The 25,344-nt window shown below is 36.7% G+C and overlaps 1 protein-coding gene across 4 annotated transcripts in view; it reads right to left on the bottom strand.

Annotated features, from left to right (window-relative positions):
- Positions 1 to 25,344, bottom strand: part of TBC1D5 (TBC1 domain family member 5) — a 67,772-nt gene that overhangs the window by 28,853 nt on the left and 13,575 nt on the right. For all 4 annotated transcript variants that reach the window (XR_014130435.1, XM_081749265.1, XM_081749263.1 and 1 more), the window contains exons 3-8: positions 24,212 to 24,329; positions 19,422 to 19,683; positions 14,979 to 15,149; positions 10,793 to 10,881; positions 7,576 to 7,626; positions 2,557 to 2,665 (exon numbers count right to left, since the gene is read on the bottom strand). Coding sequence is in view for 3 of the 4 variants with exons in the window: in XM_081749265.1 (XP_081605391.1) it covers positions 2,557 to 2,665; positions 7,576 to 7,626; positions 10,793 to 10,881; positions 14,979 to 15,149; positions 19,422 to 19,683; positions 24,212 to 24,329 (800 nt within the window). In the remaining variant the exon portion in view is untranslated. The remainder of the gene's footprint in view (positions 1 to 2,556; positions 2,666 to 7,575; positions 7,627 to 10,792; positions 10,882 to 14,978; positions 15,150 to 19,421; positions 19,684 to 24,211; positions 24,330 to 25,344) is intronic.

Consider the following 25,344-nt stretch of genomic DNA (forward strand, 5'->3'; position numbering starts at 1 on the left):
AATTTGAAAATAAATCTCTGAGTAGAAAACCCCCCTTCTACAAAATGTTTGTCACAAATTAATAAACTAGTGGACCACTATCCAGAAAAGCAGCAAAGCTGAACTCAAATTGTTTTCTTTATTCACAATAAAGTTTCAGTGTTTAATAATAATGTTCTTATTGCGTTGCTTCTACTAGATATTTGTTTTTAAATTCCAGGATTTTTCCAGGTCTATTAAAAAAAAATGTTATTACTGTTAAATTTCATATCAAAGCCCAGTTGAGAAAAATATGCAGTAACTGACAAAAGCAAGCAGAGTTCTCACCTTTAACTAACGAGTGATTCACATTACTTGATAACATTAAATTTTAACATTTTGTTTTTACTACGTGAAGAAGTTATAGAAGTTATTCATTTAAATTCTAGGCACATGCTAATTTAAGATTTCATGTTACTGCACATTCTTCTTGGATGGGGAGCAAAACAGAAATAGAGAAGTTACGAATTGAAAAACATTTTTTTTTTTTTTAAATTTTTTTGTTGAACAACCAGCCTAGGCCTGCTCCAAAGTTACCTTTCGGAAGTCCTTGAACTGAAGGAAGGAATCCTAGCTACCTAGGCTACTTTAGTATTTTGTGCTTGTATATCTGTAACAAAAATGTGTTAAGACTGGAGTTGATTAAATACAACATATTCTAGCTTTGTATTGACTTAAAATTAATTTCCTTCATGCATTTTTTTTTTTTTAATTCACCAAAAGTAGTTACATAAAATTAAAGTAAATTACTTTTAACTTCTGACAACAAAAATAAGCCTGGCTGTAAGTATAAGTACCGAAACCAAGGTGTTCAAATTGATGAGCTGTCGTCGGTCACTATGGAATTGGTCGTGCACATTTGTACGACCTGCTGTGAAAAGTGTGCATCATCTTCTGACTATACCTTCACTCATGACATCTAGTCCACATACTTCACATAACACCCGATTGCTTTCTGAACCCGACAGATTCTTAGCGTGGAAAAAGCTAAATTACCACTCGTACGATGTACTCAGAGGGAGCCTCTATGCTCGCAGCAATGTTTATCGTACCACAGTTCACCCACCACCCACTTCACACAACTGAGCTTGCGCCAGGTTATGACTATGTCTCCCTCCTCCAGTTCTGCGCAGGCATGTCCTGCTCTGACCACTAGTGCCATTTGGGGCACTTTCGGAACTTACTTTCTGGATGTGCCTCACACCATTTCCACTTACGGTACTACAAACATTTCTATCATTGACCTTATTTAATGTCATAATCTCATTGACAACTCTCCACACAAGTACTCTTATATCGCATTATTAACCAGTTTCATTCCCTTTACTATGATAATTTATGATTAACTTCAATTCTTAATCCGAATTAAGATTATAAATCCGAATCCACCATTAAGTCAATAAACAACTTTAATCCTTCCACTATAGCACTACACTAACTATTTGCTAATATTAATTAACACTTTCGTTATAAATTTACCATGAGAGGTTCGGTAAGCAACCGAAATAACATTCAAAATGAAAGTCAGCCGCACATGGCCAGACCTTTCTCTTTAGTACTGCTTTCTTTCTTACCCTTCTTCTTACATTTTGTTTACGAGGAGTAAAACGATAAAGATACATCTGTTTAACTCCTTGCGTACCAGTAACATCCATGTGGATGTCATGAAAATGTATCCTTCATTAAGGGTGGTATTAATTCTGGAGATGCTGAAATTTGTTAGTGGATGCAAGGCAAGACTTAATTCTACTATTTCTCTTTAGGTGACAGCACCTTCTGCCAAAAAAATAAAAATAAAATAAAAAGAATAAAATGTTTCAGTACATGACAGGTCTACGGGAGTATTCAATTACAACACATATGTGTTTGTTTTGACCATACACAATCAGCAACTTCGAAATCTATTTCGAGGTCGGAAAAGGAAAACCTTTGTCTTTGATCTCCGTTCAGTATTGCCAATCTGAAGCAGCATAAAATCCCTTCAGGACATCAGAATTTCCTTTTTTCAGTCCAAATGTTCCACAATGCAAATAATTGTTTTTGTTACTAATGTGAATGCTCTCCTCACGCGTGCACAATGACTACGCACTATATAACGGTTTAGACAGTCTTTTAACAGTAATGAAAGAGGCATTACAGCACGCACATAAGAAAATGACACCCGGAACGCAAGGAGTTAATGTTTGTGTTCTACACGATTATACAAAGTATAGTTTATTTTTGATTTAAGTATATTGATCACCATTTAAGGATCAAAGTGCCTGTTAATGATACATAGTCGGATACCTCTCTCACGTATTCTTTATTTTTTTCCTTTCCTTGTCTCTACGCTCTGTCGTTATGCAATCAGAATTTAAGATCTATTCTATTTAGTATCTTTAGTTTACTTACATATATCATGAACCATCATGTACGCAACTTTTACTATTTTTAAAATACTTATGCTGGAACTCCTTTGTTTAGTTAAATATAAGGAAAACCGTGCAGTTATATACATTTAGACAAAAGATTATACAATTTGTTGTGCAGCCGACTTACCATCGATGGCCTATATGCTTGGGAAGGAAAATATCCTGTCTTATTGGGTGTTATATCATTCACACAATACCATGACTCTACTCCAGACATAATTCGCAGGAACATAGCACTGAAAAAGATGATGCCATACCATAAATATCTTGAAGAGAGAATAAAAAGAAAAAATACACAAAATGTTCTTTACATACGAGCGAGGATCAAATGAAAACCTTAAAAATGCAATCAAATGCCGTTAATTTGGACCATTGCTTCGATACGTGCCACTAATATCCCTTGAGTTGCACTTAATGACCGACAGGTGGCACAGTGTTGCTAGAAGAATGATTACGAAGAAGTATCAAGACGGACGCCCCATTGTCCACATGTACCGCGTTAGAACAGCGTTCGGTGACCCGGTGTTTGTGCAGTGAAGGTGTGGAACCAATTGAAATTCATCGCAGGATGGCAACAAAATATGGTGATTCGTGTTTGTCCCTGCAGCAAGTATGCGAGTGCCGTAGGAAGTTTAAAAGTGGTGTAACATCTGTAGAGGATGATCCTCGACCGGGACAGGCTCATCGTGTAGTGACCGACGAAAATATTGCGTAAGCGAAACAGCTTGTAAAGGAAAACAGGCATATTATGCTGAAAGAAATTGCCACAATTATGAATATTAGCTTTGGTTTAGCTCAACACATTGTGCATAATGTTGTGCACTTCAATAAGATGTCTGCAAGATGGGTCTCAGTCACTTGACTGCTAAATTGAAAGATCATCGCGTCGACGCCTGTGAAGAACTTTTGCGTTGTTTCAACGTCGAGGGTGATGCATTTCTGGACAGGACTGTTGCAGATCTGGGTTCACTATCATAACCAGAAACCAAAAAAGCGAGCAAGGAATGGTGACAGGCGAAGCCAAAAAAATTTCGCACTCAACTATCAGCAGAAAAGATCATACTTACTCTCTGTTGGAATGATAGGAAGTAATTTTAGAACAGTACATGGAAAAAGGAGTGACAGTAACCAGTGCCTCCTATTCAAATCTACTGAAAAATTAACTTCGCCCTGCAATTAGGCGTAAACGATGAGGACTCCTGTCCTCAGATGTCCTCCTACTACATGACAACGCCCGATTGCATACTGACCGTTTGACTGTTGAGACTATCGAGGACATTAAATTTGAGTGCCTCGTTCATGACCCAATTCATCACCAACCTTGCCCCCAGTGACTTTTATATGTTTGAGCCACTCAAAGAAGCGATGAGAGGCAAGCATTACAATAGAATGAAGAGGTGAAAAATGAGATGCACGAGTGGCTACAATCTCGACCAAAAGAATTCTTTCAACGTGGTATCAATGCACTTCCGAAGCAGTGGAATTCTTGCATTCAACGTCAAGGGCGCTGCGTTGTAAAATAAGAGGTAAGATTTCCTTTTCAATGTTACATTCTAAAATGTATTGCACTTTTAAAGTTTTCATTTGATCCTCCCTCGTAATAACAAACAGAGTTATTATTTCGCTTACAATTATTCTTACTTATTAAACAAATATCTATGTTGATATAAAATCTTTGAATAAGACAAAGTTTTATCAAATTTATTTATTTATTTTATATACAATGTGTAACAGAAGACCGTGAACACTTAAAAACCAGACCAAACAAGCTAAAGAAGTAGCATAACAAAGTAAATCATTTTAAAGAGTAAATATGTAAGTTTCTTTTTCAACAGCAGTCACTTTACAAATACTCTATGTGGGAACAATGTATGACACGACAAATGTCAACGGATAATCGAATTCTGGCCACATACGGTCCAACGTGTCTTCCAAGACTGTGACTGCTATTTGTTCAATTCTCCTTTTGAGTACCACAACATACAAGATCCTTCACATAGTCCCTTATTGATATCTGAGTACCCAGAAAGCAATTTTAGCACACGGCTACTTCACCACAACCAATCCAACGATTGGGTAGCTCTGCATTTAGATATGCCTTAACATCACGGTGAAAACGTGGGAAACCCCGTCAAACTGCAAGACAAAGTTCTCTGATTCAGTGTGCTTCAATGGCATTAATCAATTCTGCAATATCCGAAGGAAGGACTCTCCAGTTACAGTTTGTTCTTCAAAAAAGAAATGCCCACAATCTTTGGATAATCTCGCTTGAGTTCAACAAAGTTATGGGTTTTCTGTACTCCAAATTCTACAATTGTGACTGTTTACTTTTCTATTTGATGAAATATTGCCTCGTCCAAAAAAATTATCAAATTCACAAAAGGATCATCTTAGACCTGCAATGCAAGCAAAACTGGAATCGCTGGTATTTGTCTTTAGAATATAACTTTTGCACTAACTGTAGTCTGTACGGTTTCATGTTTTAGTTTTTTTACGCAAAACACGCCACATAGTCATTTCCAAGTCACTGCTAACACTTCCAACTCACGTGATGCTCTGCGTATAGATTTTCTCGGACTCCCTGTGAAAGCTTCTTCAATGTCATTTACACTCACACCGAGCCGATTACTTCTCTTCTTGACACATAAATACCCAGTTTCAACGAACTTTACATGCCAATCATAAATTGCCTTCCTGGTTGGTGCTGCTTTCCTGTATTTTATCTTGAATTTTCGTTACACATCCGTTACACTCTTTGTTTTGTCAAATTCTAGCTCGCAGAAAGCCTTCTCAGCTCCAGAGTGCCATCTTGATTATGACACTACTTAGTAACGATATATGGAACTACACGTAACATGTTGCAATGAGTTGAGTTGATTTTAAGTTTTACGTCCCGTTCAGCAGCGAGGCTATATGAGACGTGGACCTACTGATTAACGTGGAATCCAAACCACATGAGCTCCCACCGGGAATCCAGGTTGCAATGACAAAAAAACTTTACTCTTTAGAATAATGTACTTTGTTATTTTGTAATGGTACTCGTTCAGCTACAAGTGTTCTCAGAGTTTTGTTACACGGTGTACTTCTCAACTGTTTTAATGAAACAAAATGACATTTTACACTGAAACAATTTAATATGAATTTTGAGATGCAAAGGAACGAACACACCTTTAAGAACGAAACTGATTCTTGCTAAAGTGGCCTGAACTGACTGAAGCATTAGGCTGTAGCGTTTTAAACTTTGGCAAAAGGTTTTGTATAGTAAGTATTATAATATCCTATATTGACTATCACTGTTTTCCAAATACGAGGTAGTTTTACGATTCTATGCCTGAAGAAATAAGGCGATTTAGAGTTAAAAGAACCAAGTTAGAGGAGTTTTTCTGTTATCGACTGAGTTTCTTTAAGATTGTTGGATAGAGAGCGAGGAAAATAGAAATTCGAGAGTGCAAGATCAGGAAAATAAAAGGAATGCGGAATATCTTCCCAACTAAGCTCCTGGATAGCAGCTCTTGCCATACTAGCGCAGTGTAGGCACACATTATCGTACTATCCTTGAACTTGTACTATGCATAGCAACACTTCAATCCAATCTTCCAAGTTGTTTTTCTTCACTTGCAGTCGTAAAACGTCTGAGTTTCTGGCATAAATATCAACAACGATGGTAACATTCCTGAGGACCAATTCGTAGTACACGACGCCTTCTTTGCCCCACCAGACTCATAACATCAAGTTCTGTGCATGGACGCCATCTTTTGTATAAGAAGCTGCTTCTGTGTTAGGATTCAGCCATTTGTCTTTTTAATGTTGACTTCTCATCTCTCTCTCTTTTATTTTGACGCTCCTGGAAAGGCTCCGTTGAGCAGTCCAAACAGTTAAATGCGCTTAAGAACAAATCAAACCCATTCAGGCAATTATGACTAACTCATGTTTATGTTTTGTAAGAGAGTTCATTGGTCACTCATTAGAAAAGGAACACAAAACTAGGTCACTTTTACCTTTATAGATTATAGCTATTCACTATGTGAAATTGTAAGAGAGAGTGAATGACGAGGGGATTTTTGTTTGCGAGCAAAGGGAACACTGATACCGGACTAGTGAAAATACATGGAGTGAATAACAGCGCCGAGAATCAGATGGTAAACAGGTGTCACAAAACACTGAAACATTAGCTGAACGATGGGACCCTCTCTTTTTCCACAATAAAAACAAGAGAAGGGCCTTACTGTTGTTTACTCCTACATCGGAGTCTGGGTAGCTTGGAGACGAAACTGGAAATATAACAATTAAGTTCACGTGTCTTCTCATTACAAGCTTCTTAGTTTCTCGTGGAAGGATAAGATTCTAGTTGCCAGAAATGGCCCGTAACAATTCTCGACAAGAATGAACGATATGTTCACGACCTAACCCATGAGAAAAAAACAAAGAAGCCCTGCTTCACTTAGAAGTGTGGTATCTACACACAACTTTTAAACATAGCCCATGAAATGCAGTATCGCCCAATGGTTGATTGGCAAAAGTACATTATTTTGCCAATTCTCGTATTGATTGACCCACAAGTCAATTAAAGTGTTTAAAATATTTGCACCAAAGCCCGATCTCGACTGAACGTAGAAAATCACTCGATCAAAGTTGCCCTTTTCGAAACATTTCCTTTTCAGGCATTCCTCGACGGTATTTTCTTCTATACGACACAAATGTTTCTAGCAGCTCCTACTGCTTTTATTCTTCTGGTAAACCCAAACTGAAAATTATACCAAAATTGTCTCTCTTTTTTCACTTAACACTATGCTTTTTACCCACAAATACCGCTAACTTCCTTGAACTTTGCAAAATTCGAGAAATATTGACAAGGACAGCAATATTTCTACAAATAAGGAAAATTAAACAATATGCTCCTAACATCAAACTGTCACCATACCAAAAGCAAACGTCACGAATCCTTTATCTACCAAATAGGTAACAGATTGAGAAACAACTACTATTTACTACGTAAATGTTAAACTGAAAATTTGTTTTTTTGGTTTTAATTCATATAAATTAAAACGCGTCTCTATCTTATGTGAAATGCAAATAATAATAATAATAATAATAATAATAATGTTAATAATAATATAATAAATAATATCACTAAATAAATACTTACTATCCATCATGCTCTAGATATGATGTATCCAAGATTTCTTGAATTACCTCACTGAAAGTAAAGAAAAGAAAATGTTTGAAAGAAATAAGCTATGCTAGTTAAAAGCAATTGATTTAAAATAATAAAATTAACTTGAATAAAGTTTCTTTTTCATGTGGTTTTTAACTATTTCAAGTGCATCCCATGGATATTCTACATTTGGGTTTAGGCTTAAGACTTTCTTCCCAAATCCTTTCCATTGTTATTGTTGTTGGATATCCAGTATAAAATTGCCTCTGAGCTGTATCTAGTGATTGTTAAATAAATAAATAAATAAAAAATATGCAAGTCCTCACTTTTTTTGTAACAACAGTGGTGTACATATTTATATACACGCAATTTTTTCAATATAGTTAATTTTGTTAGTATATTAACACCTAAATCAAATCTTATTCTATATATTTTTGGAATCTAATTCTGTTATATTCTACGTTGCATATCCTTCAAACACGATGTAGATTCTCTGTAAGTACAATGTTGCCAAATTAAATACTGTTGCCAATTAATGTACAAATATAATCCTTTTTTTTTTTTTTTGGCCTAAAAATTGTATAACATAATATTTCGTTTTAAATATTGTTTTTATTAATGTAGTTGGTAATGATCGTACCTTAGTCCTCATCAAGGTTTCCTTTTCCAGTTTCAAAAGCAGGCGTTTTTCGTTCTTATATAATAAGCTTCAAATATGTTCCTTTCAATATTAGTAGAGGCTCGACGTAACATTCCTATCTTTTGAACTGAGTGTTTTGAAGCCAGGAGACGTTTTCACAATACTGAGACAGCTTCCTTATTCCCGCGGGACTTGCAGCAATTGATTTAGTCGAATTTTTAACCATTATCCACGCATGGGTCGCACATAGGCGCTACAAATCTTCAGCCTTCTTATTCCAATAACTCTAGTGAAATTATACTAAATTTAAAATTATTATTTACATTAATCTCAGTAAGATGCATTAGATTTTACTTATTTATTGGCCTTAAAGAATTTACGCTTTGCTGCAGTACCAAATCGTACAGAAATGTATGAAACATCTCAATAGCTGGTAAACAGGTCCTTAAGGTTGATGCTGGTCCTGTTAGTTAAAAAACAAACTACAATGTATAAAACACTATCTCAGCATTATAAAATTGCGTTACTTTCTATTTAACAATCACTTTATACGTTAAATACGTTAAAGATAAGACGAAAGACACAACTCTTAATAATTTTTCTTAAATATCTTTCTTAAAGGTACAACAATCACCAAGTTGATTTTTTTTTTTTTTTAACTGCTTGACTACCACTACGTACGGTAGAAGAGGAAATACTTTTGTAAGATAATGGTCACGAAAACACAAATGATTCTGGTCGGCGAGGACCGAAATTTACGTGTTGCTGTGACATCATTAGAGCTTGTGACATTTGCAAGCAATGAGCAAAGCACAATCATTATGTCATCTTTTGTAACTTTGTATCACAAAAGCAGTAGAATATGGAGGAAGAAGAGGATTATAGTTCATCATATTATGTTCTAATGAGTCCAACGCTCTTACCACTAAACTACAGGAGATCCAAATGCTAATTACAATAGTTTTAAAACGATTATGGTATTAGCAACCAATGTGGTTGATTTTTTTTTTTTTTTTTTTTTGCCTAATGCTCTCCGCTTAGCATGGTCGTGGAATTTTTCACTCTATCTACAGGGCTGAAATTGAAGGGGTTAAATCGCTGAAGTCATTTAAATGAAGTAACTCAACGCTCTCATATTTAATGTACCTCTATATGACGACCCCTAGGAAGAAATATTCGGTTGGAATTGATATGGTCGACTAACGAGTGTCAGTTTCAAAGCGAAAAAACACCTGGTTAGTCAAAGTATTTCCTTTGCCATCGTTTAGCCGGATTCTATGACAACAGAAGTCGCGAGACTGTGACGCGAAGAAGTCCGTTGAACTACACGCTGCACTGCCCGTCATCATGGAAGTTCTTCCCTGTCAATAACAGATCGGGATGCCGCAAGAGATGGTAGTTGGTGGGAGATGCGGTAGAATACGTTACTTGTTTGATACTGCAACTCATGCAATAGAATACGTTAGTTGTTTTCTACTGCAACTCGTGCTATAGCATACGGTAGTTGCTTTGTCCTGCAACTCATGCAGTAGAAAATACAGTAGTTGGTTTATACTGCAACTGATCGAGAGTCTGCAGCATCCTTTGAGGAATATGTGAGCGTGACTTGTCATACACAATTAACACATTATGTCTTGTGACTATTGCTGGATGTTTGCGGACAAGCTTGCAGTACATTCCGTGTAGTTCAGCACCGTAACGATCTGCAGTAATGCTTTCGCCTCGACGGAGAAAGGTACGATGGATCACTCCATGATAGACAATACTAGCAACATCTTTTGCTGGTACGCTCAGAGAAACGAACATCTCTAGATGGTGATATTTGTAGGCAGAATCAACTCACATGCCAGAATCAACTCACATGGCATCCATAAGTCCAATTTTTTCTCGTTACCGATTTGATGGCGACAGCAGTATGGTGCCTGCAATTGCAAGAACACTTTTCTGAGGGAATGCTTCCACCGTGTTCCTGAAAAGCTTATTAAAATATGGTCTTGAAATGAAATGAAATCTTTCAGTTTAATGTCTCATGCTTATGTCCTTTAAGCTAAGGAAGGCGGATGATTAAGACAAATGAAAGATAATGGATGAATTGGTGAAACGAAAATGTAGAAGGAAACGAGAGTACACCGAGAAAACTCTCAGACACTATGCTGTCCACCACAAACTTCATCAAAACATGGTTGTTGGGGCGCACTTTTCAATGTGTCACTGGTGCACCTGGTGCGTTCATTTACCAATCCAGGCCCAAATGCACTGTTGATTTTTTTTCGTGGCTCGGTGTGACGGAATATCCTAGTTTGAATTCGTAAAGGGAATTCACTATCAATTACGTGTTCTCTATGACGTCATCAGTTTCACATCACTCTGTTCAACAATACACACTGTTTCCGTAACGAATCGGGCACCCCAGCCTCTTTTGTGATCATGTTTGGACTCGAACGTCGTGCGCGAGTCGGTCTATTCATTGATTGTGTTGTAGAGAGTTGCCCGTGGCGTAAAAACACATATTTCAATCGCACCAAACGAATAGTTGCAGACTACCATCTCTACTATATTGGAACTTACCTTACTTCTACTTGTTCCCGTGTGTGTAAAAGAGCTTGGTGATCACAGTGAAGAACGAACAACAATGGTGCTAGAATTTCATGCATACCCTGGAAAGGAGAAAAAAGAAAATAATGCCATTTAAATAACCTTCAGAATATACACATATATTAATTTTATTAAGGTGCTAATTTTCCCCATTTTGCACACAAATTATATCCAAGAATGTCATACTCACAAATATATGCAAAAGACAAAGTTATAATAGACTTAAATGTTTCTAATTTTTTTGAGATGAAAACTTTGTTCCTTAGTCCATTCGGGAAATTTAATCAAATTTCGTTAAAGGATATTATTATTATTTTATAGAGTTTAGGGGAAAATGCCAAAGTCCTCTTCCTTATTTTCTACAAGATTAATATTATTATTATTATTATTATTATTAATAATAATAATAATAATAATAATAATAATAATAATAATAATAATAATAATAATAATAATAATAATAGTAATAATTGTAGACTGAAAATGAAATCCGTTCTAAGTGCTAAAAATGGAAAAGTTCAGTTTAAAGGAACAGTTCGACATAGAAAAGGATTTTTTACAAATTATTTCAATTTGTAGAGTTGAAAATTATAAAAGGAATGGTGTTCGTTTGATCGCGATACGTTCAGTCGTTAGCGAGTAACAGAGAGAAAAATATTTTGCGATGACGTCAGCCGTGGGCAAGCTGCGAGCAGGCTTCCATACACACAGTGCCAAGCATTTCGTTTGTGGGTGGTGCGGTAGCACGTTCTAAAGTGCGATTTCCTTTTACAGAATTGATTGCAAAGACTTAGAAATGTCACCTGCATGTAGAAAATAATAATATCTGAGAGGTTTACACAATGAACTAAAATTTCTAAACTAATACTGTTTAAATAGGTGGCAGACGAAGTGGTTCTCCACGGAACACTCTCGTCACTCACTTTATCATCATTGTCACTTGGTACAGGAAAATTAAACAATGAATCAATGTCCTGAGGAACACTGTCCTTCTACAAGTCGGTATATTTCATTCCCCAATCCACATTGTATAGCAGTTGTATTAACATTTATTTCTAAAACAAGTACCTTCGGAATCATGAGCGACACCTCGCTGTTACTCTCTAATACCTTGTCTTGACTACAACCGTCAACTGCATCTTGTACGCCTTTTTTCACGTTGGTAACAGGATATACCTCGGTCCTTGTTCAATAGCTCGGATCCTAAACCTTTCAATGATATACTTGGAACAGAATTCTTTCCCAGTTTGCGTGTAAATGATTCTCCTGGCATTAGCTTTTCTTCCAGTAAACATCACTTCTCGAAGTTGGACTCTTCAAGATGTTTGGAACAAATACGAGTGTTTTTATTTGGTACAAAATTTTTTTTATTGATTTTCTTGAGCCATAATTTATATCGAGCTGGTGATTTCTCACGAGAATTACAACCGAAAACAGAAAGTGTTAGGCATGTCCTCACTTCACAAGACACATCACGCTCTGTACTAACATGTGTTTTCTACTTCGCACCAGTGTTTCAGAAAAAAAAAAAAATGTTCCCGGGGGCTCACTTAGTATTCGGAGGGGCACATATTTTCACACGGTACTATTCTATTTATTATTATATTACAGACGTATTATTTTGGTCTCCACCGCGGGGGGAGGGGGCACTCTCAGAGCTCTGGGAGACAGTGCCCTACCCAAAAACATGTCTGAAAGAAACACTGATTCGCACAACACTACATAATAACTGCTCTCTCTTTATATATATATATATATATATATATATATATATATATATATATATATATATATACTAAAGCTGTAGGAAAAAAAACTAACAAAAACGTCCCTCAAGAATTCAACACAAAGCAATACTGCTAACGAACCCAAGACAATCTATTAAATCCACTGCACTATTAAAAGTTCATCAGCACTATGCACATGATAGCAGAGTTGTCAAATCGGTCGGATATAAACCAACAACCTTCTGTATATCATAGAATTGATAATGAAATGTTATTCTATAAAAAAATAAACAAAGTCGTTTCGAGACTCCCCCTTTCCTTTATATATATATATATATTTTCAGCGTTTTATTTGTTAAAATTAAAGGTGCCAGTACGCTGAATCTCAGGTTTATAATGGTTAAAAGGTTGCACATCTTTAAGGGAATTTTATTATTATTATTATTATTATTATTATTATTATTATTATTATTATTATTATTAACAATAATAATTATAATGTCCAGTAGCATATCACTGTAGTCTTGTAACTAAAAACTCTTACGTATATATATAAAGATGCTTTTAAAATGTCTGATTCTTACATCTTAGTTTTGTAATACAATACACGTAATGATAATCAATATTTGATAGTGATTTATTTCTCTTTTTGTAAACGGGCGAAAGTATGCTAATATTGTTTGTTTTTAAAAGGCATCAAGAGTTTCACAAATACTGAATTTCAATAAAACAAACATACAGAACATTGTTCACATAATGTTCTTCAGAATAATAATCATGCTACCAAAATGTTCTACAAACCTCTATTAAATTAACGGATAAACTGCGCAAAAAAATCTAGGGAATGTTTTCACTTAATCCTCTTCCTAATAATGAATAAAAACAAATAATTGGATACATTCAAATAGGAACTGAGCAAAGGTTCCTCTATGGAGAAAGTACACAGATGGATTCCCAACAGAATTTTTGCACTCGCTTTCAGTTTAGTCGAACTTCAGCGACAGGCAAATTGGTTGGGATTACTGATATTTCGTTGAGGGAGGTCAGTCTTTTCAGAGAGAAAAAAAAAATCTGGTTAGTTCAGAGCCTTTATGGTTTATATTACCGTACGAAAAAGGAATGAAAAAAAGGAGTGCGAGGACGTGCCATCGAGCGAAATATAGAGAAGGGCCCAAATATTTCTAGTCCCTGAATACAATTAACTGATTTCAAGAAGGAACGAAGATTCGCAACTCTTTCTCTAGAAAGAAAGAAAGAAAAAAAAAAGGGGGGGGAGAAAACAACGAAGACCGATTTTCAATAAAATATATATTTACTATTTGGTACTTTCGAAGTTTCTTGTACCTTTTTCGAAGTTTCGTATTTCCTTTTACGACAGATATATATAAAAATCAAATCACTTTCCAGTAAACCCTCTCATTTTTGGGGTACAGGAAGAATCGAAAAACTTTCCTGAAAAATGTTCTACAAAAATTTAAAATTCAAAACTTGGTCCACGCACGCTAAACAAAAACAGGACATCCGTACCATTGCAAACGTACATTACACAACAAGCTGCAAACCGTACTTTAGAAACTTAATTATATTAACAGTTCCATCTATTTACATATATTAAGAATCCGTTTTCAGTTTAATGCAAAATAAAAATGAGATGAAAAGTCATCACTATAACAGTAAAGATCAAAACAAAAAGTCTTACTTTACTAGATTATCGCCTCTGGTGCTTGGAATCCCGGGTTCGATCCCAGCCCTCGTCAAGTGAACTTTGTGGTGGACAAACACCGTGTACGTGGGTTTTCTCGGGGTTCTCCCGTTTCCCCACTTCCTTCATTTCACCATTTCATTCATTACTCATCATCACCGTCTCCTTTAGCCTAACCGGCATAACTGTGAGACGTAAAACTCGAAAGATTTCATTTCATTTACTAGATTATCACTGGAATAACAGGGCCCCAGACATATGGCAAATAAAATATTCAATGCTTTGTCCACTCATAAAAACGGGATAAAACTTGACTAAATTTAAACAAAACTTAAAAGCATAACTAAAGAGAAAGAATTTTATAGTGTAAAAGAATACCTACAAATAACTGTGTAACAATGTAAAATATTTTCATCATATTTATAATCACATCTGTAAATCATATTATGTTGTTATAATCTTATACAAATACTACGTACATGTGAACTCAACCCTCCAAACACCATGTATTGGTTAGATGGAGTAAATAAATGAAATGAAATGAAATATGGCCTCTAAGCAAGTGCACATATTTCGAAGGAGCACGTATCCACACGTTTACAGAATGTAAAGGCACGGAAACCCATATCTCGAATTCGATTTTGTTCATGATCACGATGCTTTTTTCCTCTTCTATTGTCGTTCAGAAGTCAAAATTATGACTCTGATCTTTAAATAATTGCACACCTACCTGTCTATAACACATTCTCGGATGCTCCCGAGCATAGCAGAAGAGAATATTGACCATAGCATCTTGGATCTCCTTCTTCCGGAAGAAATCTACACTTGGAAATGTCCTGATGACATCTTGTCGAATCACAGCCTTTAATTCCTTATCACAGAAATATTGATGCCAGATGCTCTGAGGAAGAAAAGAATTTGTGAAGTCAACAAAATATACTGCACTCATGAATAGAAACTTTCCTTTAAAAGAATAACCTGTTAGACTATAAAGTGCCAAATCTTTTGCAAAATATTTCAGTTACTCCAGAGAGAGAGGGAAAATCTCGATATAAATTACAGTTCTATAGTCCTCCAGTATTAATGACGAAAATTCTTTCGTATAAATCGCTTTACGTCTTCATTAGGTATGTTACTCAATCTGTTTGGACGATATAACAACTCACCTGAATAATGTTCCTTTTTAGATATTTCCAGTATTTCCCACGGGTACTAATTCGGGCTAAGGCTTAAAATTATCTTCTATGCTGTCTTCACACACACACACCCACCCACATATATATATATATATTTGTAACGTACTGTGTAAAATATATATACACAAACTCTATATATTATAATAGTTAGTGCACTAATCCTAAATCCCACCTAGTCTATATATTTTTAGTGTGTAGTCCTGTAATCTCCTGCATTGCATAGTCTTCTAACGCCATGTAAGTTTATATCCTTGTATGTATAATGTTGCAATTAATGTACAAATTAAACCCTAATTCTGTATATCTTAAAGAACATACTATAAAGCACTTACAGCCTTAATTTTTGTTTTTAATAATTGTATTCGTGTCCCTCTCAAAGTTCCCTTTTTAGCTGTTCAAAAGTTGGTCCTAATATAATTAGTTTCAAATACAGTCCTATCAATGTTATTACTGGCGCGACATAACGAAACCATTACTGAATGTTTTATGGTTTTAAGATCTTTTGATAGGCCTGAAACAGATTTTTCCCTTCAAGAATGGAGAATCTCATGAATTTCTGAGGTTAGAGAGATGAAACTCGGCATATAAATTCTTGATTAAAAATAACTGAAGATATGTTTAAGCATTTTCAAAAATTTCGCTCCTAAAGGGGAAATTTTTTTATAATAGCCAAACTTCCGACCATTCATACAGAAATTACCTAGTATGATGTTTCACTTAAGCTAGAGATAACAGGTATGCTCAAGTAACTGTCAATTAAAAATAACTATTACTAAAGCGCTCCTTGATATTGGTCATTTTCGATTATTTTTATATTTCTTGCCTCTCCTCCTCCACCATGCTGCGTGGATCAATTTGGATTTAAACAGTACTGGAAGTGTTACTGTTCATTTCAGTGACCCTGAAAACTATGGATTCGACCCTAACATTGGTAATTTTTGATCAGTTTTATACATATATCTCCAATTTTCTCCACGTTGCGGGGCTCAATTTGGATGTAAACGGTACAGAAGTTCAACTCAGCGACCCCGAAAACTATGGATTCGACACTAACGTTGGTCATTTTAAATCATTTTTATGTATCTCCCCCTCTCCCAAGTTGCGGGAACTGAATTTGAATTTAAACAGCATCGAAAGTGTCACTGTCCTTATCAGTGATCCCGAAAACTATAGATTGACACTAATATCGGTCATTTTCAACAATTTTTAAATATCTCCCCCTCCTCTAAGTTGCACCATCAAAGTGATATAAAAACCATGCAAGGTCCGAACCTCATCTATGTTGAAAATTCGGTCAGTCGGTTTAAAAGAGATGAAGTCATATTCATTTTTCTTATGTATCTCTTCTCCTGCGTTGCACCGTAAAAGTGAAATAATGAACCTCACCTATTTTGAAAGTTTGATCGAGAACGGCCGGGTGGGTCACGAGATATTAAGTTATATATATATACAGGGTGTTAATGAACTATACCGACAAACTGTAAGAGGTGATTCCTTACATCAAAATAAGAGAAAAAATCCATAGGGACCTATGGCGAAAAGTGCATAATTTCAGAGCTAGGGCTGTCCAAAATCGCTAAAAAGCTAAATTTCAAGAGGTCCTCTTTCGAACTTGAGAAACTGTGGATGGTGGTCCTTATCAGCGTAAAGGAAGTCATACATACGCAGTCTAAAACTACACATTTCATTAATGTTCAGTGGGTGTACAAGTTACTCCCTGCAGGTTGAAATTCCCAGACATGCCATCAACCGAATTTTAAGATATGCTCTCACTTTAAGATTGGTCCAAAGTAGGCAAACGATAAGCCCTGATAGCAGTGAACACGGAATCCTCTGGCGCGATGTTGGAAGTGATAAGGATCGTCAGCAGCACGGTCTCTCGTGCTCGGGAAAACGCATGGTGCGATGTTTTCTTTCACGTCCATAAGTGAAGAAAACGTGAAATATACCGTGACGAAATACATATCATCACACGTTATTCCGAACACAAAAAAGATGGAGCTGCTTATTCCTAACATTTTCGCCTTCCCTCCGAAGCACTGGATGTTCATTGTTGTCAAGGTTTACCTTCTGCCTACTTTGGACCCTTCTTGAAATCAGCGTATATCTGAAAACTCTATTGAAAACATATCTGAGAACTACACCCTGTAGGGAATACCCTCTACACCTATTGACAATTAATAAAATATGTATTTTTGGATTGTGTATACGTGACTTCCTTTACGCTGATAAGAACCACCATCCACAGTTTCTGGAATTCGAAATAGGGCCCATTGAAATTTAGCTTTTTCGCGATTTTGGAGACAATCCTAGCTCTGAAACTATGCATTTTTCGCCATAGGTCGATATGAACTTTTTCTCTTATTTTGATCTGAGGAATCACCTCTTACAGTTTGTCGGTATAGTTCATTAACACCCTGTATATATATATATATATATATATATATATATTTGGTCTAGGAATTAATTCGTGCGGTTGGTACGCACACATTGAAGCTGTAGTACAAACACAAAATACATAAATACCTTAAGAAAAATATTGTCCATCGCTAGCCACCACTTTCGCCCATCTGTCAGGCAATGTACGGATTCCGTGGCGAAAGAAGTCCTCATCCTTGGAAGCGATCCAGTCAGAGACCCATGTTTCGATATCTTCTGAAGAAGTAAACCGCTGTCCAATCAAATCGTTGTTCATGCAATCGAACAAGTAGTAGTCCGAAGGAGCAACGTCTGGTGAATACGGCGGGTGGGGTAAAACTTCCCATCCGACATTTTCTAAATAGGTTTTGACCGGTTTTGCGACATGTGGACGAGCGTTATCATGTTGAACAATAAGTTTATCATGTCTGTTCTCCCATTCTGGTCGTGTTCTGGCCAGAACTTGCTTCAAACGCATTAATTGTCGTCGATAACGTTCTCCATTCATAGTTTCACCCGGTTGCAGCAGCTCATAGTACACCACACCTTTCATATCCCACCATATGCACAGCATAACCTTTGCACAGTGAATATCTCGTTTTGGTTGTGATGGACCTGGTTCACCTGGTTTCACCCAGGCCTTTTTTCGTTTAGGGTTCTCGTAATGGATCCACTTCTCATCACCCGTAATAATTCGATGCAGAAACCCCTTTCTGCTCTGTCGTTGAAGCAGCAATTCGCAAATGGTTTTTCGTCTTTCAACGTCTCTGTCTTTCAATTCATGTGGAACCCAATGTGACATCTTTTGAATCATTCCCATGGCTTTCAAGCGTTTGGAGACTGTTGTTTGATCAACGCCTAATGCTGCTGCAAGTTGTTCCTGCATTTGACACGAATCCTGCTCGAGCAATGCTGTCAATTCTTCGTCTTGAAATTTTTTTGGCTGTCCAGCTCGCTCTTGATCTGCCAAGCCGAAATCACCACTTCTAAACCGTGCAAACCACTTCTGACACGTTCGCTCAGCTAGAGCATGGTCACCATACACTTCCACCAAAATACGATGACTTTCAGTCGCACTTTTCTGCATGTTAAAGTAATGCAGCAGGACACCCCGCAAAAACACTTTATCAGGCACAAATTGCGCCATGTTCACTTAACTACAAACTGGTGTTGTTGACGCTTTAATCCACTGCCCTATACTACGAACGATACGCAATGACAGGGGTTTGCAACACATGTGTGGATACACGGAACTGTGGGACGCTCCGTTCGTTGCGCCATCTCTTGTCCACCCGCACGAATTAATTCCTAGACCAAATATATATATATATATATATTATATATAGTTAGATAGATAGATATCCCTCTCTTTCCCTCCCCTAAGTTCTACTTTTAAAGTGAAAAGATAAAAATACTCCCAGGCCTGAACCTAATCTATGTTGAAAATTTGATGGAGATCGATCGGGTGGTTCAAGAGATTACAAGTCACAAACATAGTCATTTTCAATTTTATAATATAGATTGATTTATTTTTAAGTCTACGAAACAAAGTCACTTACCTCTGCATCCTGCGACAGAGGATTATCTTCCGGTTGTCCTCTTTGCCAAGGATCTACGAACAACTCATCCTGTAGTCGCGAGTAATGTTCCCGGTTCTTTCGTACCTGAAGCAACCATTTACTTGAGTCACCAGATAATGCCCCGAGTAAAATTCTCCAACAAACGCTACGGAAGCGAGAAGCTCTTAAGTTGCCCAAGACCGCTCGGCGACGGAGCTCCCCACTATCATCATCCGGCTTTGTAAGCTGCTGCCATTCATCTCTAAAATTAGAAAAAAAGAGGCTTTCTTAATGAAAAAATATTTACATTCTAATGGCAGAAATTCTCCCTTAGAATAGTGCTTTGCGAAAATGAAATCTTTTAAGTTTTACGACTCACGGTTATGCCGATTAGGCTAAAGGAGACGGTGATTATGAGAAATGAATGAAAATGGTGGAATGAAGAAAGTGTGAGGAAACGGGAGAACACCGAGAAAACCCACGAGCACGGTGTTTGTCCACCACAAAGTCCACACGGTGCGAGCTGGGATCGAACCACGGACCCCAAGCACCGGAGGTGAACGCTCTACCACTGAGCCACCGCGCCTCTTTCCGATAGTGCTTTGCGAAACGATACAAGTAGTTCCATATTTACTACATCAATGTATGTATATGAACGCAATAATTTATGTAAAAGAGCGAATATTATGATTCATCAAATGTTATTTTTCCTACCATATAATTTGCAACTTCACTGTTTATTTATTCGTGTAATCCTTAAAATCTTTTTATGTTGGGTAAAAGTAATAACTAGCACAGATTTTCAATTTTTTTTATAAATGTCAGAAAAAGTTACAGTATCTACTAAATTTCGACAGTATTAAAGTTATTCTTTTTACCTAACACAAGAAGAGAAGAAGACGAAGAAGAAAAATCTTTTAGTTTAACGTCCACGATAATATCCCTTAGGCTAAGGAAGATGGATGATTAAGGCAAGTGAATGATAATGGAAAAATTGGGGGAATACGATTGTGGGAGGAAACTGAAGTATGCGAGAAAACCCACGGAAACTATGCTGTCTACCACAAACATACTTGGTCGAGGATCGAACTAGGGTCCCCACGCACAAGAGGTAAGCGCTCAACCACTGAGACACCGTGCACCCTAATAGAAAGAAAAAATGGATTAAGTCTGCAAAATATATCACAGAAATACAATAATATCGATCTTGGTCGACGAGCACCGTCTCTCGGCGTAGGTTTCCTCGGGTTTCTCCGGTTTCCTTTCACTTCGTTCATTCCACCATTTCGTTTCTTACCATTATCATAGCCTCCCTTAGCCTCGGAGCATAATTGTGGGACGTTGAAAAATAAAACAAACCGATGTTGTGAAACACGTCATCAGTTTTTTGTTTGTTTGTTTGTTTGTAAGATATCGGAATGAGAGCTGTGAATCAACTTGTTACTATTCTGTAGAATTCAAAGTTTTTAAATTATCTGTTCTAGAAGCTAATCATATTTTGTCTTTTAACGTCTGAGAACTTCTATGTATTCTATACTGTTTAAAACAAGAACACGTTACCAACGGAAGTAAACAAGCACGAACATGAAACGTTAAGAATTATCAAAAAACACTTTTTGGATTATTGTACTTAGTTTGCTACTTTGAAGCCTTCGACTTTAAAATCCTTGGTTCCCTTTTTTTAATAAGTTGCACCAGGAACTTTTAACGGGTTAAGATTACAGTGGTGAAGGCAACAAATAAAAAAATAAGTAAATGGGTTACTTAGGTTGAGGGGACAGTGTCTCAGTGGTAAAACGCTCACTATTGGTGATAAGAGTACTTGGTTCGATCCCAGGCCAAGTGAGTTCACGTTGACAACACTGTGTCTGTGGGTTTTTCTCGAGATTTTCCCATTTCCTCCCACTTTTTCAATCCGCCAATTCTTTTATAATCATTCACTTTAACTGACCATCAGTTTTCTTTAACCTAACACTAAATATTCCATTTTTGTTACTTACTCTGGCAAATATTAGTGATAATATGAAGAGTGAACGTGAAATAAAAGCAAGAATAGGAATGGCGAAATAAGACTTTAGGAGGAAGAACATACTATTTTGTGGGACCTTGAACAACAGAGTTGGAAAAAAAAACTCATAGTGCTTCGTGTGGAGTATTGTGCTGTATAGATAAAGACACTACGGAAAAATTATAAAAAACGACTGGAAGCTTTCGAAATGTGAGTGTGGAGAAGAATGGAGAGAAATAGCTGGGTCGAGCAGAAAACGAATGAGAGGGTGTTAGAAATGGTGGGGGAGAAACGAACAATTTTAGATATCATTAAGAAAAGGAAGAGAAACTGGTTGGGACATTGGATAAGAAGGAACTGTATCATGAGGAATGTTTTAGATGGTATGGTGGCAGGAAAGAGACTGAGGGGACGAAGAAGACTACAATTAATGAACGATATCAGAACAGAGAAATCGTACGTGAAGACGAAGAGGTTAGTGGAAGACGGTGGAGCATGGAAGTTTCTAAGTTACAGCACGTGACCTGCCAATAATGGTAGAATGCCTATAATGACCCTGGCAAAATCTTATCCCACCTCCTGGTGGTTACATAAGGGCAACTCTTATAAGAGAGGCTAACACAGCAAGGTTTCTTTATATTTGCCCAAACAACCCTGTAGGGGGCTAATCAATTTGCGAAACCTGAACGAAATTTCGAATCAGTGTGACTTTTAGAAAGGATCTGGCATAACAACGATCCCAGGAACGAGCGAATTCGTTTTTCTAGAGAATCTGGAGTAGAGGAAATTCTGTCGATTTCTCTATTTTTCATATAATATCTCATTCAACAGCCATAGGTGTTTGTTAATAAAAACATTAGGTTGTCCACGGTCAACAGAAGTCGTGGTGCAGTCTAAGTGGTCTGAGGAGCTGACTACAGAACTCAAGACTAGAAATGCATGATTGGACAAAGCAGTGAATTGAGTAGGGTAGTGCTTCGGACACCGGGACAGTAAATTGAAGATATGCGTTGGATTCTGAGCCAAACTGCACTATTCAATGATTAAAATTTTTATTGAATCCGTACCTAGATAAGATAGTATTAAGGAGAAATCACTTTATTTATCTGTTTTTCATATTCTTCGTACGTAGTTAAGAGGTCAACCATATATGTGTTGAAATGATTCTACTAACTCTACTATTTCTTCGTTGTTGTCAGTTATTTACAAGTTTAAATCAATTGTTGCCAGATAATATTTATCAACCACTAGCTAAAACGTCTCTTCCTCGCAAAGGGAGAAGAGATTTATGGAAAGATTTTAAACCCTCCCCCCTTTAGGATATGCATTTCATGATTAAACATGTCTTTATATTGTAGAATTTTACGGACATGGGGAATATCACTATCTCAGAGACCGCAAAAACTATGAACTGGGTACTAATGTCGTCCATTTCTGATTATTGATTACATGTCACCACTCCCTTCCTCTTTGCTCTCTGTGGTGAAAACTGTCAATGTAATACCATAAGAAATGAAATGAAAATCTTTTAGTTTAACGTCCCACGACTATCTGTGGCCCTTTAGGCTAAGAAAAAAAACGAAATGAAATCTTTGAGTTTTACGTCCCACGGTTATGCCGGTTAGGCTAAAGGAGACAGTGATGATGAGTAATGAATGAAAATGGTGGAATGAAGAAAGTGGGAGGAAACGGGAGAACCCCGAGAAAACCCACGCACACGGTGTTCGTCCACCACAAAGTTCACTTGGCGGGGCTGGGATCGAACCCGTGGCCCCAAGCACCAGAGGTGAACGCTCTGCCACCGCGCCCCCTCCCTTTAGGCTAAGAGAAACGATGATTACGGCAAGTGAATGATGGAAGAGTTGGTGGAATGACAATATGGGAGAAAACGGAAGTACCCGGAGAAAACTCATGGATACGATGTTATCCACCACAAACTTGATTGGGAATCGAACCAAGAACCTCATGTACGAGAGGTAAGCGCTCTACCACTGAGTCTTCGTGCCCCTATTGTAATATCATAAGACCCTTGGGAATTCTAAGAGTGATAATCATGTCAATTATAATTTTATTTGATTCAATAATTATTACGTGATGAGGTAACACACACACTCAATTTAATATGTACACAGATGTACTTAAATTGATTAATTTTTCATTAAGTTCATAACACGTATCGTACTAATGAAGTACTTTTTGATTATTATATTTACTGAAAATTTTGTTCATAACTATTATTTTGTTCCATGTCTTCCTCAGATTGCCTGGTTCCCATAATAAACACTCTTTCTATTTGTATGCCTATATTCTGAATATGTAACTGGTACTGAAAACTGAGCGTTAGAAATTTGCGAATTTTATAAATTTCCAAGGCAGAGATTTTTCTGAGTTTTATCCAGGACTGGATGCATGAACTTTCCAGTGACGTCGTTTATTATATTCGATTTCTTTTTCAATCATTTCTTGCCTACTTTTTTCTTCTTCTTTTAAACTAAAACTTAAATAGCGACAAATGCAATCAAAATACTACAATCAACTCCAATCGAAATATCGAGTTTATAAACGTAATGATATAGGGATTGCTTGCGGTACGTTTCTTGTTACGATTTCGCATTTGAAGTGAGATCAGAATTAACAAGCTTATGTTTAAATTATTATTAATGACGATGGCCACTATATAATTGTAGTTATTACTTTAACAAAACAGAAGATACAAAAGAATTATCACTGAAAGTTTGAAAATGTGAATTTGTACAAGTAAAAGTTGTATTTACGATCTTACTCATATTTTTGAATGGATAAACTCTTCTCATAAAATATTCCCGAATCGCTTGGAGCAGATTCACTTCGTTCTTGACTCTCATCGCTATCTTCTTTTATATCCTCTTCCACTGCCTCACCTGAAATCAAGGGAATCAGATAAGACAATTGATATATTAATATAGTCTCTATCAATATATATATATATATACACACACAGGATGTTCATTTATTATGTAGCCAAAATTCACTGGTGAAATCCTGACACCTAAACAATAAAGAGTCCATATGAACATAGGGCGAAAAACGCGTTGTTTCAAAGTTACGGGATGCCGAAATCGAGAAAATTGTACCTTTGAGGCTCCCTAGCTGGAAAACTATGTGAGATATCAAAGGTGGTTAAACAAATATTACAGGAACTAGTACACTGTCTATCTAAATAACCATGTTTCAGAGTTAGGTTGTACCGGCGCATATAATTTTAGAGAGAGGGGAGGAAGAGCGGAACCTATACTGCAGCCTTCTCTATAAAATCCGTTGCACCGATACGTCTCAACTCTGAAATATGGTTATTTAGATATTTAGATAGACAGCGTACTAGTTCCTCTAATAAGTCTTTAACCGCCGTTGATATATCTCATAGTTTTCGAGCTAGGTAGACTCAAAGTTACCATTTTCTCGATTTCGGCATCCCGTAACTTTGAAACAACGCGTTTTTCACTCTATGTTCATATGGACATTTTTTTTATTGTTTAGGTGTGCGGATTTCGGCTACCTAATAAAGGAACACCCTGTATATAAACAATTTAATAGAAGGTCTATGTGTATTCTTTTCGAGGTTCAATTTATTTTATTTTATTTTTTTTAAGTTTAACGTCCGAGATCTGTATCCATAGAGGCTAAAGGGAAGGATGATAAGAAATTAATAACATAGTGGAATGACGGAAACGAAAGAACCCACACAAAACCTACGCGCGCAATCTTTCTCCACCACGAATGACTTGACGCAAGTTGGGGCCGAATTACGGACCACACGCGCCAGAGGTTAGAGCTCTACCTTTGAGCCACTGCAGCCCCAAAACTGATTTTTTTGTTGTTTGAAACGAGTTTAGCGTCTTATTCAGCAGCGAGACTATATGAGGCGTGGACTCACAG

Source organism: Thermobia domestica, chromosome 2 (assembly GCF_964235325.1).
Source record: "Thermobia domestica chromosome 2, izTheDome1.hap1.1, whole genome shotgun sequence".
Lineage (NCBI taxonomy): Eukaryota > Metazoa > Arthropoda > Insecta > Zygentoma > Lepismatidae > Thermobia > Thermobia domestica.